The 27161-nt window shown below is 38.7% G+C and overlaps 2 protein-coding genes and 1 long non-coding RNA gene across 3 annotated transcripts in view; 2 read left to right on the forward strand and 1 right to left on the reverse strand.

Moving 5' to 3' along the window:
• The window catches only part of LOC140233935 (uncharacterized), a 31950-nt gene extending 12912 nt beyond the window's left edge, over nt 1–19038 (forward strand). The window contains exons 14-22 of the mRNA XM_072314023.1: nt 1127–1274; nt 2312–2488; nt 5094–5359; nt 5967–6147; nt 7055–7354; nt 7705–8004; nt 16688–16816; nt 17501–17677; nt 18817–19038. Coding sequence (XP_072170124.1) covers nt 1127–1274; nt 2312–2488; nt 5094–5359; nt 5967–6147; nt 7055–7354; nt 7705–8004; nt 16688–16816; nt 17501–17677; nt 18817–18863 — 1725 coding nt within the window. The 3' untranslated portion in view covers nt 18864–19038. The remainder of the gene's footprint in view (nt 1–1126; nt 1275–2311; nt 2489–5093; nt 5360–5966; nt 6148–7054; nt 7355–7704; nt 8005–16687; nt 16817–17500; nt 17678–18816) is intronic.
• On the reverse strand, nt 11778–13389 carry LOC140233672 (uncharacterized). Its single transcript, XR_011901562.1, has 3 exons — nt 13242–13389; nt 12462–12565; nt 11778–12073 (listed from the first exon to the last, which is right to left on the reverse strand). It is a non-coding gene; the product is annotated as an uncharacterized lncRNA (long non-coding RNA).
• An 819-nt stretch (nt 19039–19857) lies between the features above and the next one.
• Nucleotides 19858–25916, forward strand: LOC140233671 (NADH dehydrogenase [ubiquinone] iron-sulfur protein 5-like). Its single transcript, XM_072313771.1, has 3 exons — nt 19858–19955; nt 23357–23562; nt 24989–25916. Exons 2-3 carry the CDS (start codon nt 23359–23361, stop codon nt 25070–25072), a joined length of 288 nt encoding a protein of 95 aa, XP_072169872.1. The 5' UTR covers nt 19858–19955; nt 23357–23358; the 3' UTR covers nt 25073–25916.
• The last annotated feature ends 1245 nt before the right edge of the window (nt 25917–27161 follow it).

A 27161-nucleotide genomic window follows, 5' to 3' on the forward strand; every position in this document is an offset into this window, starting at 1 on the left:
CACCCACGAGTTCGACATTGAAAATAAGTCCACAAGTCTTACAGGCCACAAATCATACAGCCCATAAATTTGACATCTAGGTAAGCAAGGCCCACGAGTTTGACACTAGGCTAAAACGTCCGACGAGACCGAAATTGCATCACTGGGCTTAATGTGTCGATCTTGTTGATATTTTTTTTTATTTTTTTTTTAGTAGTGTCGATCTCGTGGGCCTTGTTTGCTTAGTGTCGAACTCTTGGACCTGTTTTCCTATAGTGTCGAACTCGTGGACTGTATGACTCGTGGGCTGTGTAACTCGTGGGCTGTATGATTTGTGGATGTCGAACGTACACCCTTCATCCTCTCCCTACCCCCATCCCGAAGAACATAAGGTGTCTTGTTTTAGTGTAGTAACTTCCTAAGAGTATTCGATGGAAACTAGGACAAAAATCAAAACAACACTTTAGGAGAAAAAAAAAATCCAGAACAAAACCATAGTGGGTAAGATCAACTTCTATCATTTGTACAAACATAAAAGACATAAACAAGCAAAAGAGTTACAAATGAAAAAATACTCTGTTATAGTAACGTTCTCTGTCACCCCTTTCTCTTCTTTCTCTTTATCTATATATCTATTTACACTGTATATATCCATCCATCTATCCATCTATATCATATATATATATATATATATATATATATATATATATATATAAAATCTACCTCTCTATCAATCATCTATCTCTTTCTATCTATCTATCTATCTATCTATCTATCTATTTGTCTATGTATAAATCATCTATCTGTATTTATGTAGATATTTATGTATTTATCTATCTATCTATCATCTATTTTTTATCTCTATCTATCGATCTATCCACCTATCTATAATCTAGTAATCATCTATCTGTATTTATTCATTTATCTATCTATCTATCTATCAATCTATCTATCAATCTATCCACCTATCTATCTATCTATCTACCTATCTATCTATCTATCTATCTATCTACCTATCTATCCACCTATCTATCTACCTACCTAATGTCTGCTCTTTCTATCTGTTTATCTCTTTCTTCTTTTTCTGTCCTCCTGCCAGTTTCTTCAAAATGGTTTCATGCTCTGGTGCTTGGTATTGTAATTCCAGAATTACGTCGTGAACTTTAGGAGCGACAACCTTGTGAGGACCATACCCGAGTTCAGCGCCGAGCTTTCGAACGGAGAATGGCACCACGTGACCCTCACGTTCGATGACGTCACAGGTGGCAACGTTTACATCGACGGTGAACTTAAAGGTGCGCTTCGGATATCCATCCATTTTTTTGCCGTTGCTGCTCCTGGAAATATTGTACATGTATAACTCTTCACATTAGTACTTTATAGCTCTTCCGTTTGTTTAGCATCCTTAATTGTACAGCGTATCAGAAAGACGAGAAATTTTACGGCCAAGAATATTACAACGGTAAATGCAAGGTATATTTACTTTCATCTCCATTTTTCAATGCACTTACATTTCATTTCGAAAGAGGAAAATGGGCTGTTGGTGTCATAATTTAGATGAAATATCAAAGGATACAAAATTGCAGTAAGAATTTGACCGACAATTGCACGATGAAAATTAATGTAATTATATACCTTTCTCTGTATGTGCAACGTGGGAATATTGTTACACGCGAAATTTGCATGTGAGCTATGGTTCCTATGAGTAAAGGATACTTATGAGTAAAGGATACTTGAAATGAACGTATAAGGAAACATATAGCATATGAAAGATGTGGATAGGGCCTGCATCGTTTATTAAGTAAAGAAACATTTCGTGGACATCAAGGTGACGTATTGAAAAGAAAAAAGAGTATACTTACTATATCAGTTAAAATTTCTCTAACGTTTAACGGTGATTATTATCAATGTGTTAAAGGGATGGTACAGTATTGGTGGAGATGAGAATTGGGCTTTTAACTTTTTGCGAGATACCAAGAAAACACTAATGATATAGTACAGAGCATACCATTTAAAGAGGAAATCAAAGTTTATTAGATGAAAATCGGGTTTGGCATGGCTGAATCATCTAAAAACAAAGTAAAACAAAGCGATCGTAATGAAGTGTGGGTCCCACACTTCATTATAAGAATCGCTCTTTCTTTCTTTCTTTTTTTGATATCTCAGCCATTTCAAAACCAATTTTTATCAAATAAACGTTGAATTCCTCATAGAATTACATGCTCTTTCATATTTCACAGAAGGTTTCTCATTATCTCACCAAAAAATGTTAGAAACCTGGAATTAGGTCTCAACCAAAACTATACGATCCCTTTAACATTCATTGTCGCAGGTAGCACGGATGCACCAGTGGAGGAATTTAATGGTCAAGACAGTCTCAGTAACTTCATTCTCGGCTCATCGAATCAAGATACAAACTTTGCCGACGCGGCCTACAGCGACGTGAGGTTCTTCTATACAACACTCTCTGGAGACGAGGTTGCGTCACTCTATTACTGCGGCGTGACGAGTAAGACGTTACTTCATTTTGCTGTGTAAAATATATATAATATCAAAATGGTATATTCATGAAATAGTTTGTGATTGGTTGCATTTCAACAAAGTGATACTCACAGTTTGCGTTTAAGGCACAAAGCTGGCTACGGAAATACTGCATAATCATGAATCATTGCATGAGTGCACAGGTTATACAGTGTATGTTCCATGAATAAAGAATTATAATCCGCTCTGCCATGTAATATTGTCGAATTTTGAGCATGTGTACCCCTCTTAAGTGAGCGCGTTTTTGGAGAGTTTTTGCATCTTGGCCAGCCAATTGGAAATCTACCTCTAAATGTTCAAGTTGACTTTACGAAAACAAGGAAATACGGAGAAAATTTTCCACTGTGTTATCTTTAATTCTATCTATCATAGAGTCGACTTCAAGATGGAAAAGAAAATTTAATTTTGAACAATTATAATTTGGTATCGTACATTCGAGATTATACATTATGTCAATGATGTAAGTGAATCGTGTCATACTGGAAACGAGGTTATTAAATGTAGTAAAGTACGAATGTACGAAACGTCACGCGATGTACGTCACGTGAAGTATATACGAGAAGTAAATCTATTGGGATCATCTTTTTACAGCTCATCACTGCTTGCTCACCTGTAGAAACAATTTTATTAGGAAAACACGTAAAAGAAAATACAGAGACACTCGTATAGTAAGCGCATAAAGTTATTCCGGCTACAATATTTGGTAGAGTGGCTATGTCGAGAGTGGGTGGACAGAGGATTGCAAGAAGTTATAGTTCAAGAAATGATATCAGGAAGCAATTTTTTTAGTCAAAACCTTGTTTGCCGTTCTTAACTTTACTTCTTTGTTGTTGTTGTTGTTGTGTTGGTTGTTATGCCTCCGCCACGAAGTGGTGCCGGAGGCATTATGTTTTCGGGTTGTCCGTCCGTCCGTCCTTCCGTCCGTCCGTAATGAATTTTGTGGACAGGGTAACTATCAAAACCTTTTGAGGTATCCTAATGAAACTTGAGATGTATGTGTATTAGGGGGTGAAGTTGTGCCTATCAACTTTTGGGTGCACATGCTCAAGGTCAAAGGCCAAAAGGTCAAGGTCAAATACATAAAATTTTACTATTTCCACCATATCTATGCAATGCCTGAAGATATTTTCTTGAAACTTAGTGTATACATGTATTACCCAATTAAGATTCTCTGGTGAAAGTTTGGGTAATGAGGTCAAAGGTCAAAGGTCAAAAGGTCAAGTAAAAATATTAAAACTTCACCTTTTTTCTTTGTACCTTGGAAATTGTTCAAGTTATCTTCATGGAACATAGTATATATATGGTTGGGGTACCACCTATCGGCAGGGCACCTTCCCATCGGCACCCAGCGTATCATGGCTGTTTGCGTATAGAACGAAAAGGTACGCGCGGGATTAAGTGTCATAAGCTATAAAGACATTAAAAACGAAGAAACGAAAATCAAACTCAAACAAACCAAGCTAAAAATTACACATCCGCTCAGTAACGACGCATGGCTGTGAAATTCACGTGTATTACCTATATGCGCTGAAATTCACGTGTATTACCTATGCTGTGAAATTCACGTGTATACCTATGGAGGGGAGGGGGTGCCGATCGCAAGGTTCCCTTTTTAGCTGCACGCAGAAAACGGAACGCACGCACTAAAATTGCGCTATTTTAAAACGGAGATTCATAATCAACGAGACGGTCACGACATTCAAAACTGCAGTATTTATGGCATATTTGAGGTAAGAATTAGGCGAATTTGTGTTATATTTTTAGAATAAACAAGCTACAGATCCTTAGGGTGACGATAGGTGGTACCCCCAACCCTACATGTACTGACTGGCAGTGATTATCTAGAGCATTTAGGATTCATGGGGTCAAAGGTCAAGGGCAACCCTTCAAAATTTTACTATTTCCCTCATGTTTATGCAATGCCAGCAGGATTATTATTATTATTATTTTTTTTTTTTTTACACTCGGTGTATGCATACGTATAACCTAATAGAGATTGTCTGGAAAGTTTGTTTTTTTTTCTTTTGTTTTTGCTTCAAAGGTCAAAAGGTCAAAGATCAAGTGAAAGTGCTGAACTAATTTTTTCCTCCATATCTCGGAAGTGGCTCAAGTTATCTTGAAACGTACTACATACTTATGCATGTTCTGCCTGACAGTGATTATCTTATGAATTTTAGGGTCAAAGGCCAGATGAAAATGGTAACAATTTGCTATATATTCAATACAGAAATTGCACTTTTTCCCCATACCTTGAAAATGACTCAATGCATAAACATATGAATGGGTCAAAGTCAAGTTAAAGTCCTTAAATCCCAAATACATGCTCTCCTACTCATCCAATTAAACCTAGGTCAAGGAAGGTGAACATTCAATACATTTGTGACAAACTTGTCATTTTAATATTTTGCCAATTTTTGAAAATGTAATCACACATTGTCCACATGTACTATCTACACCTAATAGGAGAATCATGCATTATGGCGGAGGCATACCAGTCGCCATAGCGACATTTCTAGTTGTGACTGTTGCTGTTATTTTTGTGTTCGTTTGTTGTCGTAATTTTGAATGTCAAGCCATGGAGCCCGAGGTTTTATCCATTACACGAATAAGTGGCTACTGCGACGCAGACCTTGTACTGACTTGTGATGTCAAAGGTTATCCCATAACTGACATCGTGTGGTCACGGACTCAGAGCATCACTCCGCCAATGACCGTCGAGGTTCTATCCGATGGCTCTGACGACATCGAGATAACCAATCAGAGGTCGGCTTGTGTCACAACCTCCAGTCTACGCGTGACCGGATTCGCCCTTTGGCCACTGGCTAATGGGACGACTTTCGTATGTTCTGGCCAATACCATGACAAATCGTCCATGAATACAACCGTCGTGCATTTGCGTATGTATTCTCAATTAATTTTTGTGTCATGCTTTGATCTCCCTTTCGCTATTGCATCATTGCAGAAGTTCAACTTTTTGCAGCCACATTTTGTAAAGTTGTACGAAAAAAGCAAATAAGACGTTTTATTATTTTCCAAAAGAAAATCATGGACACATTAATAATTTACATTACATACATGTATATATGTATATGTGTGTGTGTGTGTGTGTGTGTGTGTGTGTGTGTGTTGTGTGTGTATGTATATATATATATATATATATATATATATATATATATATAAGCAAAGTACATGGAGAGGCTTGAAGAAATGACGTCATTGTGCCATCCAATTTTCAATGCAATTTTGTCCTTTGCCACGATTGTGCAATAATAAGACGGCAGGAGTAAAAACTGCGCTACTGATTTCATATTTTACCTTCTTCAGAAGACGTACTGACAGAGTCTTATGTCACAGGACACTACAATTTTACTCACCTTTTTTACTGGATGGAATGCGATCTCACGTTTATTGGTTTGGAACCCAATGTCACATGGGGAACACCGGAGGGCGCTAGCCTATCGGCGTCAGTGGATGAGTATGACGTGATGACGGAAATTCCAATGGCAGGCAGTTTGGTGTCGACGTTGATCATCAATTCCACTGACTCTTCTCGCTTTGACGGAACATACACCTGTACAGCGGCGTGTGGATACCAGCAGGTGTCGAACAGCACCAACGTCCAATATGGTAAAGGCATTTATCTCTACATATTTTTATCTTGTCACACAGTAGGAGTAGTGCGATGCTGAGTGCTCTTATATTCTTCTTTTTCTTTTTTGTTTTTGTTGTGAGCTTTGAGAACCTTTCGAGAGTTTGTCCGAATAAGAGATCTCGGTCGAGTGAAATCGAGGCATACATGGGAAGAAACTGAGGACAGAGATCAGCTGTTTTGAAACCTGTAAGGCTCGACATGAGGCACATGCAGATAATGCTGGCACAGGGGTCTCGGGACGGATTGTGATATGTGTGCGGGGGAGAGGAGGGGGTGGTCGTTCTATAGGGGGTAATAAGGAGCAAGGTCAAGGGACAATGCTGTTTTTTTTTTCCTTTCCCTCCTCTACCCCCCCCCCCCCTCCTTCGATGGGTGAAACCTTTGGGTAAAACCCCGTGATTTTGTTTTGTTTTGTTTCGGTTTTTTTTTTTTGTTTTTTTTTTTTGGGGGGGGGGGTGGTTGGTTGGTCATGTTGGTTGGATGTCAGTTATTAGTCGGGTGCCGTCGTCGTCGACCACGTGTGGTTAAAGGGGGCAAATCGCAAAGCATTAATTTAGCGCGGGTTTTGGTTGCACTATGCGGAGAGATACGTTCAGGTTCAAAGCCTCTAGAAATTATTAAATAGCAACCAACGCATTGGTTTAATGTACAGTGTATAGTGACTCTCATGGTTCTGGTACAGAGCAGTTAGGATTCGAATCCCGTCTCATGGGCCTCACGTGTTGCGTGTTCACCAATTATCATTTCTCTGGTCCAATCCTATACATGGGTGACTAATAATGCTAAGGTAATGTTGACAGAAGGAACAGTGAAACACTGCAGACACTTACCAATATTCTGAGATAATTAAGGGAAGATTATAATGTGTCTCATTTTACGCAGTGGACGCCTTTAATCTGACACACATCATGGGATACTATGACGACACTCTCCTGTTTTATTGGATGGAATGCGCGTTGTCCTTCGTGGGTCCCACACCACACGTCGTCTGGGTGAAACCGAATGGCGGTGAGGTAGTGGATGGAGATGGAGACTACAACCTCACACTAACAGTGACCAATCAGAGCTTGGTGGCGGGCCTGACAATCGACTCAACGAACTACGCCCTCTACGATGGCACATACACATGTAAAGTGGTGTCGGGATATCGGAAGAAATATTATGACGTCACGGTCGAGTATGGTAAATGTTCAATCATAATTTCTCATAATATGTTAGCTCAGGACTTTATGAGTATAACGGAGTTTGAAGCCATCGAAATCATAGATTATTTTCGAGAATTACACTTTACTACATTTTGTGATGTTGTTTGTCGCACTTTAAAGAGGTTTTTGAGTACCTATGAAAGAATATGATATAAAATGTGAGAACTTGATTACACTATCATAGAGCACAAACAAAATTTTTAGTTGCTCATATCCACAAATTTGCAATGAATGGCATAGTGGGTTGTTTGATGCAAACTTATTGGAAGTTATTAAAGAATTTTAAGCTTCAACATTTTATTTCCGTTTTTCTCTCTCTGAACTCAGTTCACACACTACCTAAGCCAAGCGTAAATGGGCACTACAACTTTACCCATCTGTTTTACTGGATGGAGTGCACCCTCACCTTCACAGGTGTCCAGCCCACTGTCGTGTGGACAACACCAGAGGGCGCTAACGTGACGACGAGTGCGGGCGACTACGACCTGACGCTCGACATGAAGAGCGACAGTATCGTTTCTGTGTTGAAGATCCAGTCTACAAATTATAGCCTCTGTGATGGAACTTATACCTGTAAGGCCGTACGCGGACTGCAGACAGTCGAAAGTAACGTCACCGTAGAGTATGGTGAGTGACTGGGCCTTGGATCGGTAAAAAAAAAAATCAGACATAAAAGGGAAGTCGCCATGATCGACCCCAACGTCGTCCAGAATTCGTGCCTCCTGCTACATATAAATACTTATGCTTTAGCGCGGCCAAATTTTGGCAAGGGAGGTCAAACCTTGGAGAGGGATTTTTAACCTAACTTTTACTGCAGCTATGCGACATTACCTGTGGAATTCGAAAATGCATCAACCATTGTTAGCGTTGTCTGGGGCAAATTTTTATACAACAACAACAACAACATTAGCCATTGTGCATCTTAATGCCTTCTTTTTAAAGTTTCAGTCTACATGAAGTAGGCCTACGTGGTATTTCTAAACAACTGAAATCTTTAAAAATCATGACCTATTACCCGCTCATTTCACCATTTTATCGTCATGTTCTGTCATTAGGAATACAAAGAAGGAAAGTTAATTACATTGACATATACTTCTTTGAATTGGTATCATTGATACTTCATACATCATTCTTGAAGTGTGAAAAGGGAAAAACAGGGACACGGAGGAAAACTACAGTGCGTATCAAAAAAAAAAGGTAATCCAACTTTGGAGGGCTACTTTTTTTATAATTGTCAGCTATGGAGAGTGCAGTGTTGATTGAGATGAAAGGGGAACTCTTCCTCTTTCCATTCGCTGGTGTTTTCACGAACCGGCACAGCCGGCCCCGGAGCCGCGAAAGTAAGTTTCGAGATAATTGCGTTTGAAGTTTTTGCCTTTGCAAAATCCATGATTGCGCCTATATTTCACGTCCAGTTACCTAAATATCACACTGCACGACAGATTAGGAGTTGTTTGTGTGTTTCATGTTCTTGGTTCATCGTGAAAAACAAAAGTTTCGTTGAAATATCGGGCAAAGTCCGTCGTGCCGGTTCGTGAAAACACAAAAACACGTAAACAACGCTTCCAATATTTTCACGAACCGGCACCGTCGGCCGTGCCGCTTCGATTCTTCGCGCATGGTGCGGATTTCATTTTTCACGAAGTGACACCATCGGCGCGCAAGCGCTGCGCGTTAGGTTATCTTCATCATTTCTCATAGCCGCGCGCGCACATAATCGAGCGCGCGCATTAGCGATGCTCCTATGTATACTAGTGATATGAATTGGGTATCAAGATTTTGTTTGATACTTTTTTTTTTCTTTCCCCCTTCTAAATCTCTCATCCATTCGCAGAAAGGCATTATTATTGAGTTGTTTTTCATTATATTACACATTGATTATTGCTCTCAGCTCATTGCATCGGTCTTTTTGCACATTATTTCGAATCATAATTTTCAAGATTCACTCTCTTCCTCGGAGCATTACTGTATCTCGTGCTATAACCACGAAGCATGTTGTTTTCGAATATGAAATGTAATCAGTTTGCTCTATTGCTTTGTGAATGTGTCATTCTTGTAATGAAAATAATTCTGTGCTGGTAATACTCTCTTTCACTCTCTTTTCCACCCTTTCTTTCTCTTTCTTTCTCTCTCTCCCTCACACACACGCAAACACACACATACATACAAACACACAATCCCTCTCTCTATTTATTTCCTACACGTGACACCTTACAAATCTTTTTAAATTACATAAAAACTAAATGAGCTTTACTTGGGTATCTTTTCTCATTCATAGATTTATTACCACGTGTGTACACGAGTTATAAATATGGCTTTTCAATAAACTATACGTGGATCATACTACTCATATAATGCAGATTCCAACTTGAATGAAGTTAAGGTACAGTACATTACCTTTCATTTATTTTTCAGATGTAACGAAGGTTTCTGTTATGTTCTAACATTTATACCAAGCTCTGTATGTATCATCCACCTTGATGATATCTATATTTCAGAGCATTCAGGGTACTACAATATTTCTTTTTTTTTTGTAGATTCAAAAAATGTTATTCAGACGTATGAGACTAGACAGACGCTTGCCTTTAAAGCCCTAAAATCTTACAAAATAATGACCAAAATGTTCCACCTCCTTCCATATCCCATCACCTAACTTCAACCTGGTCAAATCTGTTTACCAAACATTGACTAGAATCAATCTAGAATTTGATGATAATACAAGTACATAATTACAAAGACACTAGCTGATTTGGTATGGATAACCTTCTTCATATTAAAGGCAATACAATCTCGTAGACAGTGACTGAACTATTTGATGTTTAAATTGCTGTGACAGTTCACAAAGTGTATTATAAATCTTCTGCAAACAGTCTTGATCTTCCCTAATTTTGTAAAAGTTTGTAAGCACTCATATTATGCACAGTATGTGCCTGAAATTTTATTCATTACCATACCATGTTATTTTGCAAGATATAAAAATCCTCATGTTTCCCTTTCTTTTCTCTCACTGCTAGAGGATACCATATCCAAAGTTCCTTATCTAAGCTCAGTATGAAGTGGCTATCAGATCTGCATTTACTCATTATTGTTTCAAAAATATGCAATATAAAAAGACATAGATAATGATGTCTAGGCCATAATTTCTGATGTGGACACAGACTGCAATAATATGGCTATGTATTGCAGTACATCTATCATCCAAGAAAACATTTTCTGTCAAAGTTTATTAGGCATTTTTTAGTTGCAGAGAGAGAGCAAGCAGAGGAAATGTAAGCATCCAATTGTTTATATCCCTCTTGCAGTCTACTAATACCTTTCTAACTTGCACAACTTGACTTGACTTGGTTTATGTCTGCTGTGGGTGTCACAGGTGCTGGGGTAGGCATAATTCAAAAATACTGAAAATTGTTTATGGGTTTGGCTTAATGGTGGCTGGGCTAAGGGAGACAAAATGAATAGTTTGATGGGAGAGCTGGTTCATAAACAAAGTAAAAGAAGAGACATCTATATGGTATTTGACATTGCTATGGTTTTGTTGTGAAAAGCACTGTTTTAAGTCAGAGAGGGGAAGCATAATACAGTGGAAATTGAGGATGGCATCAATGTGACAAAGCAGTATAGAGAGACCCGTGGATTGATGGTCATCAAGAGTAATGTCAGTGAATTAGGTGACAGTGAGAGATACAGTATGTAGGATTAATGTCCCTTAATGTCTCCTTGATTCTTTCACATACAAAATTTTGAAAATTTGAGACTTTACTGATAAACGCACAGCAGTACATTCAGTTCATGGTTTCTTAATGTGACATGTTGACCTTGTCATTAATTACTTTGTGGATTGTCAGTCAAACAGATACAGAGATTACAAGCTATTCCAAACTCTGCTGCAAGAGTAGTGTCCAAATTATAAAAAAAAATGAACAAAAATTTCACCAGTGCTAAGAAGCTTGCACTAGCTTCCAGTCAAAATTCATATACAGATCAAAATGTTGATATTAACTTTTGAATCCACACTATTTGAAAGAACTACTTTAAACAGGAAACACACCAGAGAGAAACCTTCGTTCAAAAGGTAGTGACTTATTTGTTATTCTGAATAAAAAAGCAATGGCATACATTTGCTTGTAATGTCTCTACCATTACAGTCTAAACGTGAAAAAAAGGTATCATTGTAATTGCAATTGTATGTTTTTGTTCAATCATTTCTATCCTTGAGCACAAAAGGCATCATACAGAATGTTTCCATATGCTATATATTAAAGCACTGTTGATTATTATAATTATTACTATTTTTATTGTTATGATTATGATTATGATGATGATGATGATGATTATTATTATTATTATTATCATTATCAAAAATGATGTCCTACTTTATGACACCACTACCCCCTCCCCCATTTCTGCACACATACAAACCCAAAGTCATTAAATAGAAAATCAAAAAGAACATCGAAATAATGTTCTGCTAGAACCTGCCTGTCCATTCATAAAGCACACACTCTTGTGAATAGTTTGATGCTGCTGTGTGGAGCAACTCTGTGATTGTGGTGAAATATTGCTATGATCTCCTTCCACAATGATCCCATGGCTTGGATTTTAGTGCAGATGTTCAGCTCAGCCACCCTAGTCATTTGTAGCTGTTTCGGGTTTCTCTTGGCTTTCTCCAGTAGACAGTTGTTATCTGCTTCTCTCCCTATGCAAAGAGGAACAATTGTTTTTCACAGACAATGTTACTTCTCCATTGCAGAGGAGAATGATGACATTTGATACAAAAGTCATAACATACTTCTTAATTAATTTTACACATTTCTAAAACTCCACCGATTTCCCTAAGAAAATAATTATATGATAATGTTCCTTTCATATCAACACTTTGGTAATGTTTTACTCAAAAGTGCTAATGCATTTTTTTTTATCATAAAGTTTAAATCAATGTGATAATGTGCATAACAAGACTGTAGTAGGATTACACCTAATTGTCCATTGACACTGGATTTTCTTAGTAATTGTCTATGACAAAATAAAACCAAATACTACATGAAAAGGTGTTGCATGGATTGCTGTTTATTGATCTTGCTCACCTGTAGCATGGTGCACAATGTAACCTTTGAGTGCAGTAAGAAGAGGATGCTACGCCAGACGAAATGGTGAATGAACATATTGTTGACTAGAATCAGGAGCAGAACTAAAGTAAAGAATAAAGAAAGCAGGACATCACAAGTGAAAATCAGTGACACAGTCAATTCCACGTAAGTAATGTCTCAGACATTTGACTTCTGAGTGAACAAAGAAAAAAGCACATTGACATGAGTAAAACTATAAATGTATATTGAGACAGTTAATTTTCATCGTCTCTGCCAAGAATTTGTCACGCAGTATGTGCCATTGACTTTTGCAAAGTTGATGGTATCTCATATCAGTACAGAGTGTATAACTGTTCTTCCTCATCTCCCTTGCCCCCCCCCCCCCAATTAAAAAAAAATAAAAACACAACAATAATCAAACTAACAATAAAAAACTACAGTTACAACAGTCCTGAAAGATACATGACACTGAAGAAATGCATACTGCTACCACATCAAAATCAGACTGAGGGACAACATTGCCTTTATACCAAAATGCAACATGACTACAGATAATTAGATGTCAAAATGTTGGATTCCATGTTATGTCAGTGCTTCACATTCATAAAACTACAAATACAGTTGTAATTAAAGAAAGAGTAAGACAAAACATTTATTTCAGTATGTGGCAAATCATATTAGGAATATCATTATTACTAGTAGTGTGCCTGCACTGTCTATTACACACTGGTCTGTCTAATTTACTCTAAATCCTTGACAGATAGCAATGTAACTTACGGTTCTTGTTCAAGCTTGAGATGATAGGAGAAATCTGCAGGAATGTGGTATGGAGTACAATACTGTAAAGTAGCCCATCATCGAAGGACAGCACTCATTTCATTCCAGTCTGCAAGTTGTTGGGTTGTCCACACAAATGCCTCAATATCTGTTTGTAATGAAAGATGAATGAAAGATGTCAGTCACATGAAACTCCATCACTACCAGTTCTGTAAGATCATAAAATTGATGCACAGATTTGCAAAACATCACACTGCCCCCCCCCCCCCCCATCCCTTTCAGGTCTATATGTTACAGCTTACCAGAATCTGAAGTTCACGAACGTCTCTCTGGTTTAATTTTACAATTTGCCCAGCTCCGAATCGCTAGCCTCCATCCCCCCCCCCCAAAAAAAAAAAAAAAACCCTCTGTGTTTCAAATAACCACAGATTGTAGAAAATCAAAACAAACAAAATGAAAAATCGCAACTAAGGCAAAAAGTACTTGCCACGTATAGGCCAATTACGTCTTACATTGAGGCTTTTAGGCTCATAATATAGCATGATAGAACAATTTATGAATTCATGTGCTGAGCATAAACGTTGCACAGGAGTTTTTTGTTTTGTTTTGTTTTTGTTTTTTGTTTTTTGCTTGTTGTCTATCCATTATTCCAAATCAGATTTGCTGGTACGGTATTCTTGACAACATTATCAAACTCTTCATTGTTGTTGGTAATGCCTCAATTAGACAGGGAGGTGGGAAGAGGACCTCCCTGATTTAACGTTAGACTTTTAGCAGAAGTAACTCTAAAATCATTTTTTTTTTCATTGAGAATTCAAAGGTAATCAAAACAATTATTTTAGTATGTGGCAAATCATACTAGTAATATTATTATTACTAGTAGTGTGCCTGCACGGTCTATTACACACTGGTCTGTCTAATTTACTCTAACTCCTTGACAGATAGCAATGTAACTTACGGGTCTTGTTCAAGCTTGAGATGATAGGAGAAATCTGCAGGAATGCGGTATGGAGTACAATACTGTAAAGTAGCCGATCATGGAAGGATGGCTCACTCATTTCATTCCAGTCTGCAAGTTGTTGGGTTGTCCACACAAAAGCCTCAATATCTGTTTGTAATGGAAGATGAATGAGAGAGTCACATGAAACTCCATCACTACCAGTTCTGCAAGATCATAAAATTGATGCACAGATTTGCAAAACATCACACTGCCCCCCCCCCCCCCCCCATCCCTTTCAGGTCTATATTCTACGGCTTACCAGAATCTGAAGTTTATGAACAATGAACATCTCTTTGATTTAATTTTACAATTTGCCCAGCTCCGAATCCCCAGCCTCCATCCCCCCCCCCCCGAAAAAACCCTAGTGTTTCAAAGAACCATAGATTGTAGAAAATAAAAACAAACAAAACGAAAAATTGCAAACTAAGGCAAAAGTACTTGCCACGTATAGGCCAATTACGACCACAATGAGGCTTTAGGCTCATAATATAGCATGATAGAACAATTTATAAATTCAGGTGCTGAGCATAAACGTTGCATTTTGCTTGTTGTCTATCCAAATCAAATTTGCTGTTACGGTATTCTCGACAACATTATCAAAGTCTTCATTGTTGTTGGTAACGCCTGAATTTAGACAGGGAGGTGGGAAGAGGACCTCCCTGATTTAACGTTAGACTTTTAGCAGAAGTAACTCTAAAATCTTTCTTTTTTTTTCATTGAGAATTCAAAGGCAGTCAGTGAAATAACATCACTTTTAGAGTAACCTGGACAGGTAACCTGCACAGGTCAAGAACACTATTAACACTGTAACACTGTTAACTATCTTAATTAGATCTTGAAGTTGTAGGCCTAGATATAGACTCCCTTAAATGGATCTAAATTCCTGGAAGATTCAGACATAATCAAGTAAGATACGAGAGTTAAATCAGTCTAGGCCTACCTGCCACCTGGGAAGTAGGTCGTTGCATTACATATTTGAGCTCGTAATACAGGAAACAATAAAACTTCACAATATATCACCAGTTAGTGCGTTTAAGATTCGATGCAAATGTGAGACGTGTTCATTTGACTTTAGTTCTCGAGAATCACTTTCCCTGCCTATTCTCCACTTACACCGAATAATAGATGTGGGACTGCACACGTAGATAACGAACCTAGGACAGCGCCAAACGAAGTCAATGTGATCTGCAAGAATACATATTTACGCTGTTTTGATATTCTAATTCCTCATTCATAAATCTACATTCAAGAATGTGAAAAATGAACAATTAAAGTTTCAATACAGAGCGAAATGTAACTTTACCGATTTCATCTGTCTACCTTCCGTTGCTCTGGGCGCAGCCATTTTAGACGCGCGCGTACGAGGACGTTTGGCAGATGAATGATTTATGATGACGTCCGGCGTATACGCACCATCAACCCGCGATCGTGCCACTTCGTGAAAATCGTAGACCGACCAGTCGAAGTTTTCACGAAGTGACACGGTCGTTATTATTACGTAATTATTTGAGATTGAGGTTCAAAAATTTGTCAGGTTGTAGATCTCGGTATTTACTATCATAATATGCAAAAATCTTAAAATCGAAAATTTACTCGATTTTGGCCGGTCGTGCCACTTCGTGAAAACACCGACGCATTGATACCTATTTATGTTGACAAATGTCATGCATGACTGAGCACATGAACTTTAAAGACAACAATGACAAATTGCACGTTTTCCAAGTTTGCATGTTACTGTGAAGGAACAATGCATATCTTACTGCATGGATGAGATCTGTCAATGGAGGTGGTCGAATCATCAGGCCAGCCTGCATGACTGCAGGTTTGTGTTAAGGGTTTCTTCTAACCATTTATGGTTCATAGCCTTCAACATGACCACGTTGTTGTAAACTTGGTCCTTCCCATAAAGGCTAAACCATTATCCATTTTTCTCTCTTCACATTTAAGACATGGTTTGTCGCTGCAAGCTATGTGTTGAATATGAACAGAGAAAATGGATTGTTTGGGTTGGCCTCTGTGGGAGTGACTTTAGATATCCAACAGGTGGCAATCTTAAAGGTATATGAACCATAAAAGGTTAGGAAAAAAAAACCCTAACCACAAACCCTAAACACAAATCTGCATTCGTACAGGCTGGCCTCTTTGGCCACTTTCATTGACAGAGCTCATCCATGCAGTGAGACATGCATTGTTCCTTCACAATAACACGCAAACTTGGAAAAAGTGCAATTTGTCATTGTTGTCTTTAAAGTTCATGTGCTCAGTCATGCATGACATTTATCAACATAAATAGGTATCAATGAAAAGAGGAAGAGTTCCCCTTTCCTCACATCTAACAGAGTGCTCTCAGTAGCTGATAATTATGAAATAGTAGCCCTCCAAAGTTGGATTACCTTTTTTTGATACGCACTGTATATTAAGAAATTTATTTTCCCCATGAATACAGCTTATACGGGCGACCTGTTCATCAACGTAACACAAGGTTTTACTCTTGGTGATGACGTACGTGTCACGTGTTCAGCGCTCGACGGGGAGTCTGTGAGTGACATAACATGGTCCAAGATGAATGATCAATGTGAGCATTTATCATTTTCTTTTCAAATTTGTGCCACTTTCATAAATTTATAGTATTGTAAGTGTATATGACATTACAGGGCATCGATAAATGTGACACTTTAAGGCTATACAACCCGAATTTCCACATCCCATCATAGGAAAAAGAAAGCAAAGAGTGATATTCTATAAACCCTTAAATATCTTTGTAGCTCTAAAGAATTTCAAACAAAGTGAAGTGGAATAAGCAACAGTAAACGGACTTGTAACCACACACAGAAGACAGACATTTGGAAGGCAACACTTTGAAACTCAGTATAATGGATATTTAGCTCTTCTGCTCACGGCGACCAAACTGGAAAACAAAGGAAACAACTTTAAATGATATCGGGCTCAGCACTGTTCATAATTGCACAAACCAGCCCTCGGTGGTGGAAACACTTTACTTGAATAAATGTCATTTGCTCCAAAAGGAAGAATGAAAGAAAGATAAAAAAAAAAACTTAATTGCGATTAAAGATAGCAATTCTTATAGTCTACAATAGAGATTTGTTCTCCCATTACCAATCTCAGCACAATTTTGACACATTTTACTAGAAATGGCATGTAATATTATGGTCTTCTGAATGTGACGATATACACTTCCCAGCAGCTATTTTTCCATACCCTTCACTAACTTCTATGTTACATTGTGAATATAATTCAGCTCACTTCACTCCAGTCACACAAAATGACATCATCAAAGTGACCGAGGTCAGAGGTCAAGGGGAGTTCACGAGTTATCTTCACATCTCGCTGTTCTCCCGGCTGGACGAGGGGACGTACAAGTGCGCCGTGAACGGAGGGTCCAATGCGCGACGGATAACAGTCACTGCCCCCGCAGGTAAGATAACATTCTGTAATGTAAAGTGTGAGGGGATGTACTTTCTTTTTATCTTCTGACAGATTAGTGAACCGCATGGAGTGTCCGTGTAATGTGTGTTGTCGTTGCTGTTGTCGTCGTCGTCGTCGTTCTTCTTCTTCTTGTTGTTTTGTAACAACGAGCCTACAGAGTGCTGAAGGAATACATGTAACGACGCGGCCAAGTCATGGAAAGGAGTTATTTTCCATTAAACTAATATTTTTGTTACTTATCACTTTTGTTCCCTTAAAAATGTGTAATTTAAGGCAAGAGTGCATTCTCGTTAAAATAACTGTAACGGGAGTTCATCATTTGTGTATATGTCGTCGGCAAAGAGCACAATTCGTTTGGCCTCGTGAATGTTCATTCCTTAGACCCTCAACTGCTGACTACACTGAGACAGCGACTCGTATAGGAGTTGCATGGTCTCGCCTTTGTCTTCTTCCTCATCTCATGAAGGAGATCAACTATAATAATATTGCGTTAGCAGGTTTTCAGGTTGCTGTGAAGAAGATCACTGGAACAACTGGATAGAGTTAATATAACGTTTTTAATGCGATTAACAGGGGCGGATCCAAGAATTCCGTAAAGGGGAGGCGCCTTTACAAAATCAAAGGGGGTGCACGCCCCCTTTTTATTTTTAATTCTGATTAATTGTCCTCTTTCTAGACACAGCAGGAGAAGCAAATCGACCATGAAGTCTTTGTCGTTCCAAGTGGCCATGACCCGTTGTGATGATGAATGCATTAATTTTAGTTTTAGACGGCTATCTAGGTACTTGCGATGTGTTCACATCTTAACCTGCTAACTTCAAGTCCCACCGTTTATTACAGCTGCATGGCAGGTCACCCATATCCTGGGTGAGGCTAATCTTTACGCATGAATGTCGTTCATTTAATGTTGACAGGCAATTAGTCGACCCATCAGGTTGACGGGTGGTGCAGCATTGTTTTTACAGAAACACGTCATAAGTTGACGATGAAATTCCGCAAGGCATACACGCCATTTTCCGTGTGCATGGCAGTGATGAGTATAAACTGTTTCTGTTGACTTAATTATATTTTGATAAGTATAGGTAGATCTAGCAGCAATGAACTCACCTAAAAGACTTGTCTGTGTAGATCTATGTCAATCGCTGCTGCAGCTGCAAGCTCTTCAAGCTGATTGATGGTGTAATTGTCAAACAACTGGTGATAAGACCACAGGGAAAGAGCCCACCACGGGACCGATTGGGGGCACCTCGACAACGATTGGATTCTGCTGGTCAGCTGCTAGCGGCTCTCTCGCGTCGTGACCTTTGCGGCTACGGCTGTGAATCCACAATCTTTGTAATCAGATGCTTCATCACCACGACGTCGTTTAACTTTCCATGTAACAGAAGCTGTGGAAAATCCATACCGTTTGGTAAGTGATTTATGCAAAAAAAAAAAAAAAAAAAAAAAAATGGGGGAGGGGGCATACTCAAATAAGCAAATTTTATAGATTTTTTTTTTCTATTTCTGTCTTTTCAGGCGCAAAAATTATGATGCCCCCTCCCTCGGGTTATACAGGTACCTGGATTTTGACCAAACTATAAGCAGATATCATCGCGGGGACGGGGATCATAGTATGTACAAAAGGCAATTAATTTATTTTGGTTTCTCTTAGGGGGCCCTACAGTGGGGCACAAATATCCCTGTTCCAAGTGAGCTAATCGTTTTCTTGTCTTACATTGGGTTTTAGCTTCTTTTGGAATAAAAGTTTCTTGAGTTTGACCAAACATGGCAGGAATCAATTGAGAAGGGGGGGGGGCGCTAGAAGGGTGTTGTCCAAGAGCCTGCCGCAACCCCTTATCCCAAGGTTTAACGCCTGTAACCTGTGTTTTGCATAATATTATGATTATAGACCTAGAGTTGTCATTTGTGTCATTAAAATAATGATCAATAGATTAAACAGAGCCCAATCGCACGACAGAAAATAATACTAAGGGTACGGTGCCGTTAGGGGTCTAGGGCAATTACCCCGGACCTTTCACCTGACACTAACCCTAATCCTAATCCTAACCATAACCCAAGTTTAATTCTCTAACCGGGGGGGGGGGGGGGGGGGGGTAATTTTATTGCCCTGGATACGGCCATTAGATCAAATGTGTATAGCGCCACCTTGTGCCTGCAGATCGGACACTGGAGATTGGCAAATTCGCAAACGGGAGCGGATCACGGCCGGAGATGAACTGAGAGATCAAGTTTTCGACCGAGAACACATCTCCTGAGGAAAATCAGTAAGTCCTACTTGCTGGTAGCGTGTTTGGAATCTAGTTAAACGCTCATGGTATCATTTAGTTGCTCAATAGGCTGTTTTAGTTTGCATATCCACGACTCCATGTCCACACTCATCCACACACAGAGCCAGTGCAGTTCAGATTTCCATAGTCCCACATGTTACTTTAGATGTTAGAATAGGAATACACTACCGGTATATAGGATACAGCAGCACAGGCTTGTGCGTTGTGGATCTGGGCCCCATTTCATAAAGAGTTGATATGATGGCAAATCTTGCTGGAATGGCAATTGTCATGGTGACAACAAGAACCCAGCTCCCTGATTGGCTGTTGCTATGGGAAGTTGCCATTCCAGCAAGAGTTGCTGGTGACATGCTGTGAGTGTGACAATGGAATGCTAGCCCGACCAGAGACGCTGTGCGCTAGCGCTAGCACAGCATTTGACGGTGTGTGATACACATATCTACTAAACCCCTCGAACACGGCCACACAACAACAAAACTGTTGAAAATTTCTACATTCTTATCACAAATTTTACGAATCACTCACGTGAATTGAGATGCTTGAACTATGAGCATGGTATTTCAGTCCATAGTGAGCCCTCGTAGTCACGCAGTATACACTGAGCAAAAAGTCCAATCTTAACCCGGAATGCTGTGATCATCGCTGGGCCATTTAAAATAAACCTTTCCCAGCTTTGAACGATGTAAATTGCGCTGCTAGAGTTTGTACGCCCGCGAAGTGGACAGCGCCCTCTTTGCCCAGTGCTGCGCCGACATTTCGAATCATTTCTGCGATTTCTACGATTTCTGCGGCCTACAGGATTAAAAAAGGTGTAACTTTTGGTAAGTTGTATTATGAGGTTATCAAGATCAATACCTGAAAACGGTAGCTTAGTAAATAGATAAAGTTTTCACCTTATGTAGTCTCAGTAACAAATGTGCAGTAAATTCAAAATCGAGTCGGCGCCCCGGAATCCTGAGATTACGTAGTGTCCACACCGTACAGCCCTGTCGCGACTTACACTTGTGTACAGCGACAGGGCTGTGTATAGTTAGTGACTTGCTAACCTAACAACTTTTATTAATTATGAAGAAATGGGGCCCTGGCTGGAATGGTAATTTGCGTAGTAGAGGAACATCAACATGTCGCAGCAGATCACAAGGAAGCAGATTCAGCTAAGTTCCACTTCATTAGGTCAGGTCAGGCCACTTTGTTAATATGAGACAAGATAAGGAGATCAATATTACACCAATATACACAACAAAATTAGCGCTCACGTAAATTTGCACTAGATTATAGATCTGGCGTAAAGCCCCCAGTTTTCGGCCAGCCTCGGAGTGGAGTCAAGAATCCGGACACTTACTGTAATATCACTTATCACAATCCAGCAAATTCTCTTGTCACAACATGCGTATAAAACATCACTTCACATACTGGCACTGTCGCTCACAGTGGGAAAGTGCCTTATTCACCTCCAAAAATCCATCTACAATCCCAAATCCCATCAAAAATGCAGAATGCAGAATCGGCGCAACTTTTCTAATCATTACGCTCGCATGAATTAAGGTCACCAAAACAAGTACTTACAAAATGAAGAAATATGCCATTTTGTTGCAAGATTTTTCGCTTATTGCAATCTCGGGAAGAGTGTGACATTGGACCTGATATCCTCAAAAACACAAAGAAAAACAAAATCTCTGTATCGTTGGACCTACTACTCATCGACCGCCTAATTTTTATTTGCTTGATAAGGATACAACACTGAAATTCACATAAAAACTTGACGTACGGTACGTGATTTAGAAAATCCAGCACTATCAAATGCTGTTGTTCCCTTTTCAATTCAAAGTTTCAGTGCAAAAATATTGTCGTCGAACTTGCGTGGCCTCTTTTCAGCTCCCCGCGGTGCCGCTCCTTTTTTAGATCGACCACTGTTTTTGCATTGACAATGCACACAAACCGAGTTGTATTGAGCACCGTGTTGTACGAAGCTTTTTAGAAAATGCATTGACATTACATTACGATTTGGTTAAAATATTCATTCGAAATTTTCTCCTTGATTAAAACCATTAATGAACAGTGAATTTTTGCGTTTTCCCACACATTCTCGTCAACGGTCAAAGCCAATACATTTTTAGGTGCTCTGCGCGCAGTGCAGTTGTGTACTAAGCGTTCTGTGCGTCAAAACCACGGGGTCGGTTTGAAGAAGGGTGGTCGATGTGTAGCAGAGCTACCATACATGCCGATGCATTGTATAAATGTAGAACCTACAAGGGTTGAATGCAAGTGCCGACTCGCCAGAATTTGGACACCAACAGGCGCTGCAACATCCCCGATGCAACCTTGCACCAACAAGGTATGGCGCAGCGCATTTTTCAGCTGCCTTGAACACGCATCTACACCTAGCGCGCATCCGAATTCGTTAGAGGTTGAATGGATTCTGGTGAATGTAGGTGATAATATTTTGGGATTTTGTGAAATTTTAAGATGTATTTAACAAAATCAACATTGACCTAAAAATAATTTTATGTGTTTAACATACATTGTTGTAGATGTGGTTTTGTATTATTTGAGTTGAACAAATATTGCAGAAAAGCTTAAGTGTCCAAAAACTGGTGGTTTTATTCTAGACAAGAAATAAAACATGTCACATTGCAATGAATACTTTTCTCATTTCAAGAAACTGCCCCCTCAAAAAAAGGCAAATAAAAGTAATACCATATTATTGATAAACACACCCTAAATCAGTGATGTAAGCTTACCACGTACATGTACGTTTCTATCCGCACTGTAGAGTGGTAGGCAGATACAATGTGACAAAGACTTCTGAACAACAACATATATTAATAGATTGTCAAAGTGCCGTGCACTGTGCTTGCATGTGGTGTAGACTTCTGAACAACAACATACATTAATAGATTGTCAAAGTGCCGCTCACTGTGCTTGCATACAATGGTGTAGATCATCAGTTTATTTTAAGTAGGCTCAAAATGATCTGCTCTAATGCAGTGTTTTGTCAACCAGATGGATCACATAAAGTAAGCAATCATGATGTACAATCCACAATTATTATCATCTGAGTGTTCTAATTATGAATTGGTTTAATAGGAGAATGAAGGCTGTGTTGTGCACTGTCAAAACCACAGCTTTGCTGTGAAAGACTTAGATAGGTAATGTGTAGCTGTGATTTGTACCATGACATAATCCACAGGTTCATGGGAAAGCATTGCAAGAGATGAAACGATTATCTTCTGTGACCATACATCTCTTCATGATATCGCTTAAAAGCATGCATTTATGGCTATACCATGTACCATGCTTTTTTCATATATGTATCTACCCAAATTATTTTCCCGTATTTTCTTTGCCTTGTTTCAAATGTTCTTTTGCATCCTAAGAAATGCCGCTGTTCAGGATTTACGAGTTTGACAAGTACTATACCACACATCAGGGTGTAGACTACGGAGGGCTGCCTGATCCCAAGTGCAAGAACTACGAAGCAGACTTCCTCAGGTGTGCGGCCAAAATCGGGGCGCTGCGGGCCGAGAAGGAGTGCAGTATAGAGATCGAAGACTTCCGAGAATGCGTGACGGGATCGAAGAGGGTAAGACCCTTACCAATGCTGTCTTGCATGGTATATCATGAGTAACGGTGGTTGTGTTACTCGCTGAGGAAGAAGCCGTTACAGTTAGAAAACTAAAAAAAAAAGGAGGAAAACAAATATACCATATAAGGATTTAGGCTAGCCCAGTGTTGTGTGAACATGAAAGTAGGGTTGTCAAATTGTGTCAAGACCCTGAGGTCAATGAAAATGGTGAAACAATACGTGTCTGCTCTTTAGAAATATTCTTCCAGAATGCCTCTAGCAACATATGCAGTGAAGGACAGTAAATCAGTGGGATCAAAAAAGACAAAGATAGAAGGGAACGATGAGCGATGACAATGACTGTCTACTTTCTTCCCTTTTGAATGTTGTGCAATTTATTCATTGAAGAATCGCAATGTGACCAAACCCATTCATTCTACCAAAAGCGTATTGAAGGGTGAACAATGAAATGAGAACACTGTTTTCTTGGTCATACACAAATACCCTTTTCAACCTGTTGAGGAAGAGCTGATTTTGCTACAATACGCGTTTCCCATAGACACTTGCGTGAGTATACCCGGGACTCGTCCTGAACAGGTTAAAGATGAAAATGTGAGCATGATCCTTTCTTCCATCCCAACTTCAGTATCAATGTGTTTGAGCACTGGTGAAAGCACTATTTTACAAACCACTTCATTTTTTATCACAGTGTATGCCTTCTGGCATTTAAGCCTCAACAATGCATTTGGCATTTTTTTTTTTTCAGAATTTTGTCACTGAAATTCAAATAACATCATGTACAATGTTTTCCTAAATTAGATATGAACGTATAATTGTGTGCACTCCTGTTATAACGAACACGGTATAACGAAGTAAAAATTCAGGCTGCAATATTATCCACTCTATATATTTTTATTGTTTATTTGTTTGGTTATAATGAAATTTCGATATAAAAAAAAAATATATCAGTCCCGAGGACTTTGTTATAATGGGAGTCCACTGTAATTTTATTGTCTATACCCCTATCAAGTGATATCTGTCATAACTGAGAAGATTGCTGGATGCAGACTTCCTTCATATGTTAATATTTGTTGTTTAACTTGCAAAGAGGTATGTACAGTGCATTTAGAGTCTGAAGTTTAATTTCGATGAAGAAATTGTCTTTACCATTTGATGAATTAGCTAGAGACAAAAGATGTCCCCATATTTATTTGATGTGTCACAGCATTGTTTTCATGTGGATGTACATGTAGTTCAAATGAAAAGCAGTGTAAAATGCTAGTGAAGTCAGGTCAAAGGTCAACTGGATGTACACACATACACACACCACCACCACCACACAACATGTGAAAATTAATCAGTGCCTGAATAAGATTGCACATCTGTCAGATTTCTAACCATTTCTTTCCCCTGTTTTCTTCTTGACTATTCTTTATACTTCCAGTTGGACAGGATAAGGACCATCATGAAACGTCGAGACCAGCTTGTCAAGGAAGGGAAATACACACCGCCTCCGAAACAAAATTGATTTTTCCTTAGTTGCATATCTTAGATTAGACAAAGATTTTTATGATGTCTACCATCACTCCATCTCCTCTTCAGTCATATTTATAAGTCCCGTAGAAAGCTAGGGAATTCATGATTAGTGGAGATGAAGGAATGGAAATACAGAGTCACATGTGCTTTGCTGACAAGTTCCAAAAGGAAGGCATGTTTTTGGACATAGAGTGACTCAGCAAGCAAAGGCACAGGCTCAGACTGTCATAAGTTTTATGTAAATACTTCGCTACAGATGTATGAAAGGTACAAATGCATCGAGTGCTTGAGGTTTCATGAACCTACTTTTGAAAAGCAAATAAATGCCTGGATACATTATGTCAAGAGCCATGCCATCATGAGATTCCGTGACTTGAACTCTATCTTGTCCAATTTTGTAAAAGTTGCCAATATTCTCTCGAATTATTCTTCCTTCTACAAAACTCTACCTGGAGTAATTCAGCCTTCAGCTATGAGAATTGAACTTTTTCCCTCATTACCACAATTTGGCATAATGTAAAATATGAACTGTATATTTCTATGTACAGTGTATTTCAGTTCATTCAATACAATGGTACCATCTCTTCAAGGTGGTTAAATACCCGTCTTTAAGAATCTGATGTGATTCCATGTATATGATGAGGACACTGGAGGCATTTCTGTGCCCAGTGACATGTCTAATTGTGTGTTTCAACATACGAAGTGTTCAATGATAGACATAAAGCACAGGAACTGTTTTTACTATTGTCAGTGATTTCATTGTATCTGTTCTATGAAATGTCCCAATAAACTTTGTGCACTGGCATTTGAACAGTCATGCATACATGTCTGACAGAGATCGTCTCACTTTCAACAGTTTGTCTGATTTAGAGTACCAAATTTTCCTTAAGTTTAAAAAGATGTAGCGAGCTTTTACTAAATAAAGGTAGACTCCTTGATGTTCAGGTAACAGCTGTCGTAATCATGCCACATGTGCTATATATGGCACATGATATAAGTGGTCAGAAACTAGCTCTCAGATATCAGTTTGTAATGCAATTCCAGTATTGTGTGCAAGGTCATGTTTTGGTTCTATTCAGCGACATTAGCTCCAGTGCACGGGTGAGTTAAACTAGTGTGCAAGACTGGTTTAACACACGGGAAGATAACAATGTCTTTGTGTGTGTGTATGTGAGAGGCATGTTAATATGAAACCCATGTCACTCTCAAGTAGCCTCTAATGGAGTAAAATGGAAATACGATTCCTAGTGAATATTTCACTGAAATCAGACACGACGCAAACTTGCAACAAATTCATCACATTTTTTTTTTTTTTTTTTTCGTAGACACAGAGACATGGGACATACAGGGTAGAAAGACAAGTAAGGAGTGATGCTATGGCCTAACGAACCTTTGCTTCATTCCACAGAACTTCATTAAATTGCAATTTATTTTTCGTGAACTCAAAATGAATTTACAATCACAAAGTGTTTATGGACAAGTGCTTCACATCCAGTTTGAGAATTTAGCAATGAAGTCTGTAAAGGGAAAGGGGGTCATAGAGGATTAGTGTTTGACAAAAAAAAAAAAAGTTATGTGGCAATGATGACCATTACTTAGCTTGCATACTGTGATATGACCAAATATACATGTAGCTGTTTGCTTGCTCATTTTGATTGTATAAACTCCATAACATCCCAAGTGGATGTTCTTTCTTTCCAGTTTATCATGAAACTTTTGCCGCCATGTTTGTTTCCTCTTACCGTAAGTCAATTCTAACACATGTAAAGCAAGTTTCCTGTACAAGTAATTCACAAGTGATTATTTTTTTTTTTTTAAATCAATGCATTATGAGATGTGTGAGGGGCAGAGTACTTCTCAAATGCGAAACCAATGAATTGTGTATTTGTGTGTTTGTTTCTGTTTGTGCTTGCTGGTCTTTGTGTGTGTGTGTGTTTTTTTTTTTTTTTGTTTGTTTGTTTTTTTTGTTGGCTGGGAAATGCATTTGCAGGTGAAGTCCCCCCCCCCCCAAAAAAAAAAAACAAACAAACAAACAAACAAAAAACATATATATATATATATATATATATATATATATATAT

This window comes from Diadema setosum, chromosome 10, assembly GCF_964275005.1.
Source record: "Diadema setosum chromosome 10, eeDiaSeto1, whole genome shotgun sequence".
Lineage (NCBI taxonomy): Eukaryota > Metazoa > Echinodermata > Echinoidea > Diadematoida > Diadematidae > Diadema > Diadema setosum.